The sequence below is a fragment of the Chlorocebus sabaeus genome, chromosome 4, assembly GCF_047675955.1.
Source record: "Chlorocebus sabaeus isolate Y175 chromosome 4, mChlSab1.0.hap1, whole genome shotgun sequence".
In the NCBI taxonomy this organism is placed as follows: domain Eukaryota; kingdom Metazoa; phylum Chordata; class Mammalia; order Primates; family Cercopithecidae; genus Chlorocebus; species Chlorocebus sabaeus.
The window spans coordinates 77,023,480-77,035,798 of NC_132907.1; the positions used below are offsets into that span (position 1 = coordinate 77,023,480).

At 42.2% G+C, this 12,319-nt stretch overlaps 1 protein-coding gene across 2 annotated transcripts in view; it reads right to left on the bottom strand.

Annotated features, from left to right (window-relative positions):
* Positions 1-293: 293 nt before the first annotated feature.
* Positions 294-12,319, bottom strand: part of BASP1 (brain abundant membrane attached signal protein 1) — a 59,721-nt gene continuing 47,695 nt past the window's right edge. For both annotated transcript variants that reach the window (XM_007961254.3, XM_073014829.1), the window contains exon 2: positions 294-1,919. In XM_007961254.3, coding sequence (XP_007959445.1) covers positions 1,227-1,910 — 684 coding nt within the window. In that variant the 5' untranslated portion in view covers positions 1,911-1,919 and the 3' untranslated portion in view covers positions 294-1,226. The remainder of the gene's footprint in view (positions 1,920-12,319) is intronic.

Below are 12,319 nucleotides of genomic sequence, written 5' to 3' on the forward strand. Positions count from 1 at the left end.
TTACTGACATTGCCCTAGCTACTTTTTTCAACAAATAATGTTCACAATTTTTTTTAATAGAGGTGGGGTCTCACTATCTTACTCAGGCTGGTCCTCAACTCTTGGGCTCAAGCCATCCACCCACCTCAGCCTCCCAAAAGTGCTGGGATCACAGGTGTGATCCACCGTGACCGGTCTGTTTTTTACTTCTATCCAAATATATTCAAAAAAATGGCCAATACAGTGTTCTGTTCTCTGACAAAGTAGGTATTGAGAGGGACTAGAGAAGTAAAACAAACAAACAAAACACCCAATAGTCTTTATTACTTCTTTTTAATTGTTTAACTTTATTACTGTTGCACCATTTATACAATTACATATAATTTCAATGCATCCATTGTACATTTTTTTGTGTTTTTGTTTTTTTTTTCCATTTTCCAATGAGTGGTGTGTTGGTGTCTGTGACACAGAATGGAAGAGAAACTGGAACTGCAATGAACGCAGACTTTTTTTTTTTTTTTTTTTCATTTCCACTGACCAATAAACAGAACTACAGGTGCACCCAACCACGGACATGCATTAACTCGTCATGAGAAATCTAGGTAGGCTAAGTAGGATGAGAGAATGTTTGTCACTCCCAAAAATATCTGGAGAGGAAGAATGGAGGATTGGCATTGAGATCCATGTGGACAAGCTAAGTGGGCTCTGTCTGAAAGCTGGCATTCATCCACAACATTAAAAAAATATCAAAATAAGAAAGGCTGTAAATTAAAAGGAAAACACAGAAAATACTGCTCTCATAAAGATCTGATTGCCTTGGCACAGGCCCTGTGGGCAGAATCAAACGCATCACTCCCAACTCCCATTGCAGAAGAAAAGCTATTCAACTCTCAGCGGTGGAGGAGTGCATGTGACGGCAGTTTCAGGTACAAACGATGTACTGCACTTTCAGACGCGATCTTGGAAATCCAGGACTTCTTGGTAAAGTTGACTGAAGGTATATTAGATATTTCCCCACAAAAATACTATTTGGATTCTCCCACCCCCTCCCTCCCTTGATGGGACAACATCCTTTATTTTTCCTTGGGCAATACATATCATTACTTCCAATTTGAAACAAGTTAGTATAGGAGAGAGAGAGAGGAGAGATAGGAGAGGAGAGAGAGAGAGGAGACAGAGAGAGAGAGAGTGAGAGAGAGAGAGGAGATTGTTTTAAGTGGTATTATTTTTCCTATAGGCTGTCCTTGTCACTCTTTCACGGCTACGGTTTGATCGGAATTAGCTGCCGGGGCCTCCACCGGCTTGGGCTCTTCTGCGGAGGCTGCGGGGGCCTGGGCCTTGGGTGTGGAACTAGGCGCTTCCGTGGCTGCGGGGGTCTCCTTGGAAGAGGGGGCAGCCTCCGAGCTGCCGGGTTTTGAGTCTGAAGCGGGGGCCCCGTCACTTTTGGTCTCCTGGGCGGCAGGAGCTGCGGGCGCCTCAGTCTTTTTGGGTTCCCCTTCCTCCTTGCTGGGCTCCTCCCCGGCAGCAGGGGCCGCGCTCTCGGCCGGGGCCGCGGCGGCCTCGGCAGCTTTGGGGGCCTCGCCGCCCGCAGCGGGGCCGGGGGCCGCCTGCTCCTGCTCGGGCGCCTTCGGGGGCTCAGCCTTGGCCTCCGCCGCGCCCTCCGTCTTCTCGGGCTCCGCCTTCGGGGCCTCCTCCTTGGCGGCCGCCGCGTCCTTCTCGCCCTCCTTCTCCTCGGCCTTGCCCTCGGCGTCCTGGTCGGGCTTCTCCTTGCCCTCCTTGGCCTCGGCGGGCTCCGCGGCCGCCTGGGGCTCGCTCTCCTTCGGGGTCCCCTCCTCTTCCGTCGCCGCGCCCTCAGCCTTCTTGTCTTTGTCCTTGGCTTTCTCGTCGTTCACATTGTAGCCCTTCTTCTTCTTGCTGAGCTTGCCTCCCATCTTGGAGTTCTGGAAGCAAACACAAAACAAAACAAAACGGGGGTTACTACCCAAGTGTGGGGGCCACAAAAAGCGGTATTTTGCAAAGCATGGGGTTCTGGGCCGGCTGCACTGCACACCCCAAAGGGGTGGCATGGTAAACTGTAGTTACGCACAGTTAAATTCAATTTATTCATGTATTTACTTTTGAGACAGGGTCTCGCTGTGTTACCCAGGCTGGAGTGCCGTGGTGAGAGCTCGTCTCACTGCAGCCTCCACCTCCTGGGCTCAGGGGATCCTCCCGCCTCAGCCTCCTGCACAGCTGGGCCCACAGGTACACCCACCACGCCCGGGTAATCAGTTAAACTATTATATTACACAATTGAAAGTAAAAAAATTAAAAATCAAAAACATTAAGGAGCTCAGTTAAGTGGGTTCTGCCATAATTTTAAATGAGTTTTTAAAACAATGAGTCAAGAAATTAAGGAGCTCAGTTGTGGAGCTTCTAATCATAGCCAGTTGAGGGAATAATAAGCTGAGATCAAAGAATCAGTGATTACAGGCAAAGCTTGTCAACCCTTGAGAGGAGGAGCACTATCGGTTTCTCATCTGCCATCGCATGTCTGATGCAAACACCAAGCCTGGAACAGGTGTGTGCAGCATGGCAGGGGCAGCCATCTTAGACCCAGGCTAGAGCTACAGAAAGGCGTCGCAATTTTAAAATGCTTGCTGGAGAAACTGCACAGCTGTAATAAAGCACAAATCACAGATTTCTAGAAAATAATCTCCAACTACAAACTCTGCTACATATGTGTGTGTTTTGTATCAGCAAACACATCTTCAAACACGTAAGGTAAACAGGATTCAGTCTATCTTCTTACCAAGCAGGGGCAGTTATGAAAACGCCAGTGTCTCCTGCCGGCTGTGTCTGACATAAATTCATTTCAAGGTATTTTCAGCTTAAAAAAAAAATAGTTCCGTAGTAACATAAAATTGTTCTTCATTATCAATTTCCTGGTTAGAATTCAAACTATAAATGCACGTTCAATGGTCATTAACAACCGTCTTGAGGCTGCCGCTTTCATTCTGGCACAAGAAACCCTATTTGTATTTGAATCTTGAATTTCTCTCCACTGAAAACCAAGCATTAAACCAGATAAATAATAAATTTCTTCCAGAACCATGGCCATAGCTAAACAGGCTCTTGGTGTCTTTTTTTTTTCCTTCAAGTCCATTTTTCTGTCACCACACATCCGTGAAAACCCGCTGAAATGTTGCTTTTGCAAAGAAAATTGGTTGCTTTTCCTGGATGAAGTATGGCAGAAATCACATTATACTATCCTCCTTAGTCCCACAAATGAGAAAAGCCCAGGAGAAGGCGTCAGCCTCACCCTAGACCCCAAGGGAGGTTAGAAAGAGCAGGGCGGACCACCTGGTTGTGCCCAGGTCAGGTCCACTGGCAGAACTGTACACATTCCTTTGCCAGCTTTGCAAATATACACATCCCTCATTTAGAAGAGAAAGATTTGCTATTTATTACCTCTTTGGAATCAAGATTCATGACAGTGAAATAACCTACATTTATCTTATTAAAAGTCAAGTTTTGGGTGGAAGAAAATGATTCTTCAGTCAAAATTTTTCTCACCACTTTATATGCTAATGTATCCGGAATGACTTCAGTAGTTGGGGAAAGAGAAAAGCAATAAACTGAAATTTGACTAAAATACTATTCATATTCAAGAAAGGTCTTTATGACTTTACCTAAGATTCTTACATGTCCTCCTTTTTAGAAAAGGGAGGGGCAATTAGTCATAACCTGCTTCAGACAGGCTCTATTGGAGTTCACTTTTGATTATTTCTCCCTCGAAAGGAGAAACAAACATATGCGGCGAAAAATACAATTAAATATACTTTCATCCTCTAAGCAATCACACAGCAGTACATGAAAATATAAAGACATAAACTGGATCAGTATTTTAAACTGTAGTTTATAACTCTTCCATGGAATTCTTGTCATTATGCATGAATGGCCTATACCAAAGATAATTTCAGCTCCGATATTTCAAGATATATTTGGGTCCCTTAGGTTGAGCTAAATAAGAAACAGGAAACCTAACAGGTCTGCCTTTAGGATCTTCTCTCAATCCAGTAATAGAAACCAATACACCAACTTAGAAATTACAGATGCTAAGATAAAGTGCAAACATAGGGGGTACTGTAAGTATAATATGGGTGCTGCTTTCCGACACCCACAGCAATGAAATTCTATACAGCAATCCCCAGAGGTTTAAAGTCATGTTGGGTTACAAACCTAAAATCTGAGTTACTAAAATTGGCTTCTCTGACACACAGTTAAGGCCACATTCTAGTCTTTGTTTTATGCCCAGCTGCGATTTGTTTCTGGGTCAAAAATGAACACACATAATCAAGTTATAAGTAAGAAAATATGTCTCAATCCAGTTTGTTTTTCAAATAAAGTTAACAAACGCCCCTGGTGTTTTGCTAATTTACCTCTACTGGTTATATTGAGGTATCAGAGGGAGGCTCATAGGACCCACCTGAACCCTGAAAAGGCAGGATTATCTCATTATTTCCCAAGACCATATGGGTGAAGACCTTGCCTACAACATCTATTAACTGTTTCCTAGGTATCAAGCACAATCCTACTCACAAATATATTACATACAATATGTAATCTCAACAGCACCATGGAGTAGTATGCTGTTCATTCACCTTCTTCTTTTACCCATAAGGAAATCTTACTAGCTGAGTTCGTGGAGCTGTACTACAAGCAAAGGCCAAGTCCAGCAAAATTCAGTAAGGCAGGAAGGCACCAGAGAGGGGGTAGAAGGAACTCTGCTGAGAAGCCGGCAACGGGGCAAAGCGCTCAGCCCAATAATGTTACACACCTGGGTTACAAGGATGGTGCCACCTGGGTAGCTCAGAAGTTGAGGGAATAAGGAAGAAATTCAGTATTTCGAGTATCCTCTGCCTCTCAACATTTCATCTTCCTATTTGCCAGAGGAGCTTTTTACCAAGAGAAAGCAATGAGCACACAGTTTAATGATTTCATTCCTTTCTTTCTTTCTTTTCTCTTTTTTTTCTTTTAGACAGTCTCGGTCTGTCACCTAGGCCGGAGTACAGCAGCAGTACAATCTGGGCTCACTGCAACCTCCGCCTCCCTGGTTCGAGCAATTCTCCTGCCTCAGCCTCCCGAGTAGCTGAGATTACAGGAGTCTGCCACCACGCCCAGCTAATTTTTGTATCTTTAGCATAGATGAGGTTTCACCATGTTGGCCAGGCTGGTCTTGAACTCCTGACTTCAGATGATCCGCCCACCTCGCCCTCCTGAAGTGCTGGGATTACAGGTGTGAGCCACCATGCCCAGGCGATTTCATTCATTTCTGTTACTTCTAATTTTGAAAGAAATCATTTGGTACAGAAAGTTAGACGTTGGAACTTCTAAGATTAAAATAAAGCAGTTAAAAAAAATATGGCAACAGGTAATCCATGCTGAGAGTCACTAAACCAAAGCTCTACTGAAAGGGCCGAGACTGACTTTGCATTTCTCCACAATTAGGAAATTCACTAGAAACTGAGCAGCACAGCAACAAAATTCAGACCAATGCTGAATGCACTGACCTCAGCTCTACGTGTTTATGTATTAACCAAACACTAAAACTGACCTCTGCTATGACATCTCAGAAAAAAGCAAATTCTGAAGCTATCCTTTAAAGAGCGGGTGTGGTGGCTCACACCTGTAATCCCAGCACTTTAGGAGGCCAAGGTGGGTGGACCACTTGAGGTCAGGAGTTCAAGACCATCATGGCCAACATGGCAAAACCCCGTCTCTACAAAAATTACAAAAATTAGCCAGGCGTGGTGGTGCACACCTATCATCCCAGCTACTCAGGAGGCTTGAACCCGGGAGGCGGAGGTTGCAGTGAGCCGAGATCAGCCACTGCACTCTGACCTGAGCCGCAGAGTAAGACTCTTGTCTCAAAAACAAACAAACAAAAAAGCTGTCCTTTAAAGAAAACTCGATGCCACAAGGGCCAAAATGACAGGCTTACTGATTAATATTGGCATAGAAAATAACCATAAACAGTAGGAGAGAGAGGAATTTCACTGAGTTCAATCTGGTAAATATTGGACAAGAATTGAATTTCAAGGAGACTTTGGACATTGGGTCATGGCAGGGTATAAAAATCGCACCTCCACAGCACACCCACCCAGAATCCTTGGGCAAGTTATTTAATCTCATTGTCCTTTCGTTTTCTTTAAAATAAATTTTTTTTTAAAACGTCAATTTCATGGGAATTTAATGTGAGGCCATGTGAGTACAACATTTTACATTTCCAGGGCCTGCAAAAATGTTAGTTCCTTGCCCCATCATTTAATTTGAAAATTCTTAGGTAATTCTTTGCTTGTAAACTCCAACAGAATAGTTAGAACACAGGTTCCACACACCAAGTTCTAGAATCAGGAGCACCACAATGAAAAGAACATTTAACAGCTTATAAAAATGTTATCAGAAAGATGTTTGGTGTGTGTGTTCCATGCATGCCCCTGCTGGTTCTATTTGCAAAAGAAGTTTTTACAGTTAGTTATCTGTTGTCACCATGCTGTAAAAGTAAAATCTCTATTTCTTCGATCTGAATATTTTACCTACTTAAGATTAATATTTTACCTGTTAAATATGTTAACAGTCCATTCTACCAAGAAATCAGTTTCTACACAGAGATTAAAAACCAGACTAGTTATATCCACTCCTCCCAGTTAGAACGAGTATTGGAGTGATCAGAGAAACAGAAGAGGGGGCTGGTGCGGTTGCTCACGCCTATAATCCCAGTACTTTGGGAGGCCGAGGCGGGCGGATCACCTAAGGTTGGGAGTTCGAGACCAGCCTGACCAACATGAAGAAACCCTATCTCTACTACAAATACAAAAAATTAGCCGAGTGTAGTGGTACATGCCTATAACCCCAGCTACTCGGGAAGCTGAGGCAGGAGAATCGCTTGAACCCGGGAAGTGGAAGTGGTGGTGAGCCGAGATTGCGCCATTGCACTCCAGCCTGGGCAACAAGAGCAAAACTCTTGTCTCAAAAAACAAAAATAAAGAAAGAGAAGAAACGTAATTCCATTTTTTGCTGTCCCCTCACCACCTCTTCATCACTTGCTCCAAGGAAACAAGAGAAAAGTGTTTTGATCACCAAGATGGAAAAGGAATCCCAATACTTTTACTCATTTAATGCCTCAAACTTCATATGTAAAGGGTAAAAACCTGGTCTGCACCTTATCTTGGCTAATAAGCTGAACACACCAGGTTTATGATAGAAGCTAACACTGTCAAATATCATTTTGTTTTGCCACTTCCAACAGAAGAATATTGTTCTTTTATCATATGTCAAATAGCTTAATAAAGATACTAACTTACATCTTTAAAATCCCCCACAACTATCTTGTGACTAGTTTTATTCCCTTCCACCTTATAAAACCAAGCCTCCATCTAATTAATCTCATCTGGCTAGAAACAGATATTCTGGAAGAACTGTGTTAAAGTTCTGCTTTTTGGTGAAGAGAGAAGAGAATGTGCTATTCGAGCACCGTGAGTTGATTAGAGCAACCTGGGCTGGAAAGCAGGAAAATCAGAGGGAGGCCTGGAAAGGTCAGAGGGAGGGTTGGAGGTGATTACTCATCACACCAGCCTGGTCCTTTTTTGCCTACACCTGCCAGGAAACTCAAAAAGCGTTTGCATCCGTGGAATACATACCTATCACCTTCTGAGCCTCACTTCCTATAACTGATGTTAGCTTAGACTACACACTCAGTCCTGACACAAATCTTTCTTTGCTTATTGGCAGCAAATCCTGTTCCCTAATAAATGAAAGCATACATTTATGAACATTCGTGAAACTTCTAAAGACGAGTTTCTCTAACTTCTTTACGCCTAGGAAGGCACATAAAAGAGCAACTTCATCACTAGGTAGGCAAGGTAAGGTGAAGTTTTTTTGTTTGTTTGTTTTTGTCCTCAGAGACAACTACACTTTAGTATCTTCAGAGGACCTGGTTAAAAAATAAATAAAAATAAAGAACGAACATATGGCCTAAAAAATATGTTTTAATTCTTCCTCCAAAGCAAATTAAAATAATTCCGTTGAGTCTTAGAGCTAACAAGTATTTCTTATTTTACAGAAGAAAATCCTATTTATAAGATTAATGTTCAACTTCATAGGAGGAAAAAAATGTGGTCCTATGCATTTCTATAATAGCAAACCAAAAAAAAAGAAAAAAAGTAAATTCGTTCTTACTATTGAGAGCTTAAATTTAATATGAAAATTTCTTTGGGAGAGTAAAGGTGAGAAATAATTTGAAATCTGATGTTATAATGAAGACACTCTGTAATAAAAACAATCTCCTCTACCAAGTTTTCCAATTGCTTGTTCCTTTTTCTCCAGGAAGTCTGTCAGGGAACACAGAAGATACTCCTTATCCATTCAAATCTTCTGCTGTGTTTATTTTGTACACAGAATCCACAGGATGCACTGGGTCCAAATCCCTTCTGTACACGCTTAATAGCTAAGAATTTCACTAAACCACTACAGTTCTTACAAACTATAATAGGATCCCCTCTGTACACACTTAATAGTAAATAATTTCACTAAACAACCATGATTTGGCTGCTGACATGACCAGTTCATCCAGAACTTTCCTAATACGCACTTACATTTTTTCTTACCTTAAACCACTCCAATAGCACAGCCTACCATATTAAAATTCAGCCTTTCGGTTTGAGAAAATAAAGGTGGAAGAGTAGATAGCAAAATGCCATATAAGAAAAAAATAAATTATGAAATATTTTATTTGTAGCCGGGCGCGGTGGCTCAAGCCTGTAATCCCAGCACTTTGGGAAGCTGAGGCGGGTGGATCACGAGGTCAGGAGATCGAGACCATCCTGGCTAACATGGTGAAACCCCGTCTCTACTAAAAATACAAAAAACTAGCCGGGCGTGGTGGCGGGCGCCTGTAGTCCCAGCTACTCGGAGGCTGAGGCGGGAGAATGGCGTGAACCCGGGAGGCGGAGCTTGCAGTGAGCTGAGATCGGGCCACTGCACTCCAGCCTGGGTGACAGTGAGACTCCGTCTCAAAAAAAAAAAAAAAAAAAAGAAATATTTTATTTGTTTGACTTTTGTCAAAAACAAGCCACCTAGCACTCAGTATGAAGTGTGCTACAAATGGTAGGTGTGCTGGGGGTTGGTCTCCACTGTCAACAAACTGCTATGAGACTCAGTGGTCACCCTCTGGATCTCAAATTTCCTAATCAGTAAAATGAAGATACTTAAGGAGCATTCTCTTTCTAGGGGGAAAAATAATTTTATGAATGCTTCTGGCACTAAATAAAATGCAATGCAAGATTTTTTAAAAAGTGGTATTATCAATAGAGTTCAATATATCTGCTAATCACTATCATAAAAACCTATCATCTTACACCCTAAAGATTAAATTGACAACCAGCTGCTATTACTATGATTAGAAGTCTTCATACATCATTTCAATATGTGAAGCTTGCTGAAAATTAGAAATAAAAAAATAATTTTAAAAAGCAAAAAAAAAAAAAGGGCTGGGAGCGGTGGCTCATGCCTGCAATCCCAGCACTTTGGGAGGCCAAGGTGGGAGGATCACAAGGTCAAGAGTTCAAGAGAAGCCTGGCCAACATGGCGAAACCTTGTCTCTACTAAAAATACAAAAATTAGCCAGGAGTAGAGTGCATGTGCTTATAATCCCAGCTATTTGGGAGGCTGAGGCAGGAGAATCGCTTGAAACCAGGAGGTAGAGATTGCAGTGGGCTGAGATGACGCCACTGCACTCCAGCCTGGGGCCTGGCGACAGAGCCAGACTTCGTTTCAAAAAAAAAAAAAAAGCAAAAAAATACAAATAAAAATGGTAACATGACATCCAAATATTTATTAAAGCATAGAATGTTTTTTAACGTTTTCAATTATATTTAGAAAATATTTTCAGAATCATGTGTCAATTCTGTAAGGAATGAGTCAGGATGGAATGGCTCACTGAAGACATCTCAGATAGACTCATAACTGTCAGAAAAGTCAGATTTCATCAGCTTCGCTCACGCAGAACTAGTTCACAGTGCCCTGTTTGTGGAAGACACTCTGTTGTTTCCCCTTTACCTACTTGGATGGGTCATCTGCCAGCCACTGGTGGTCCTGCCTTGCAAGACCTGCCCTGTGCCCAAGCTCTTTGAGCAAGCATGCTTCCTGAAAATAACCAAACCGTCTTTTCCTTTTATGCGATGCTAAGTAATATCAGCCTACAGATACTTTAAATTATCCTTTCAAATACAGTTTAAATCAATCTCACAAGGGCTAATCACAATTCTCGAAAACTAATGTGATATTCAGTTAGTGTCAAGTAGAAATGTTGAGAAAAACAAAGTGCGAAAAGTTCTCAGGCCCAAATTTCTGGCACAATGCAAACACTTACAAAACCAGGCTATATCACCATTTTTGCAGAGCTATCCACAGGCAACATTTTGAAAGATTATGTTTGGAGTTCCTGCATTGGGAAAGAGTTCTAGGTCAGATATAGCCTTTTTTTTTTTTTTTTGAAAGACAGGATCTCGCTGTTGTCACCCAGGCTGGAGTGCAGTGGTGCGATCTCGGCTCACTGCAACTTGCACCTCTTGGTTCAAGTGATTCTCGTGCCTCAGCCTCCTGAGTAGCTGGGATTACCTGTGCACCACCACACCTGGCTAATTTTTGTATTTTTAGTATTTTAGTAGAGATGGGGTTTCACCATGTTGACCAAGCTGGTCTCAAACTCCTGACCTCAGGTGATTCGCTTGCCTCAGACACCCAAAGTGCTGGGATTACAGGCGTGACCCACCATGCCCCGCCCCAGATATAGCTTTTAATGCCAACTTTAGGAGTATCAACAAGGAGGTCACGGTGAATTCAAACACAACAAGCTGAAGATTCATTACTCTTATATGAACAAGAGCAAGAGTGAAAATGAGATAAGGAGGGAGGGAGACAAAACAGAGCAAGCAAGGGAAGGAGAGGTGGGGAAGGAACAGAGATAACGCCTCTCATTTTGAATAAATTCTCTTTTCATCCTCCTTAAAACTGCTTTTTCTGAAAATCTACTCCTCCACCAGACATAATCTTTTTCTGCATTTTTAGCTTATGGAAATTGAAGCCACATATACTGTTTCTTAAACTTCTCTAGCAGGACACTGTCAGAGGCACACCACAGTGAAAATGTCCCGCACTGTAGGATTTAAATCATACCTCCATTCTGCCCCAAAGTGACAGCAACGGTGTATGAATTGGGAATACCAAGCGGGTGGTGTCCCTTGCTCTCTGATGCTACCAGTGGAACCCAATTTGACCCACAACTGCTGTGGCAAGTGGGGTCCCTGAACTGACCTGGTCTTCAGCAGGACTTATTATGTCCTTAATAGAAGACACTTCTACCCCTTGCAGTGACTAAGGGTTCTCAAATCCCTTTGCTGGTATCGAGTGAAAACACATGGGTCAGTCCTGCTGCCTATGCATTCTTTGGGTTTAGGTCAAGACACCTGCAGTATTTAAAGACACATAAAGGCACAACCCTATATATCAGAATGGTATCTAATTAACATTTGGGCTGGAAGTTGTTCTAACAGCTTTCCAACGAAATGTGAGCTTTCTGAGAGCTATCATTTATTACTTCCTTTCTTTAGTCTTTTAAATAGAACACTTATTAAATAGGTTGTTTGGACATAGGAGAGCAAGAAAGGGAGACATGTGGCTCAAAAGGAGTATCAAGTAGGAAAAACAATAGTGTTACCATTACCACCTTTAAGAGGATTTCAGTGCTTTGTGGCACATCTAAGTGATGACATGGCATCAGGCTTCCAAAAGATGCCCTCTAGAGACCAGGGTCATCCAAATAGCTCTCAAGAGCCCTTCTCCATTTTGATGGTAAGCAAAATCATTGGTAATGAAATGTTAATGCTTATCTCAGCCTACATACTTAATTTTAGAAGGTTTGATATGCAGACACTCACCATTTGTGAACTGTTGAAACTTCATTTCAGTAGCACTTTGTTGGTTATATCCATTACTTAATATGTTATCCAAGTCGTTGCATTAAATGGGTTTTTAGATGAAAAATGCAAGTCCCCAATATACCACTGCCCTTCTTCAGAAAATGCAACCTTGCACAATGACACAATTTCCAGGAGTTATCCACCCCCAGGCCAAGGGGGTTACCTGCACTGTGTCCTTCCCATAATTACCACATACTCCACGACATCTCCAATTTGATTTTTCATTAACACGTTTTGGACAACAACATGGTTCTGTAATGTAGTAAGAATCATTAGCATACATTAACGGCTATATAAAATAAGAAAATGATATCAAATTT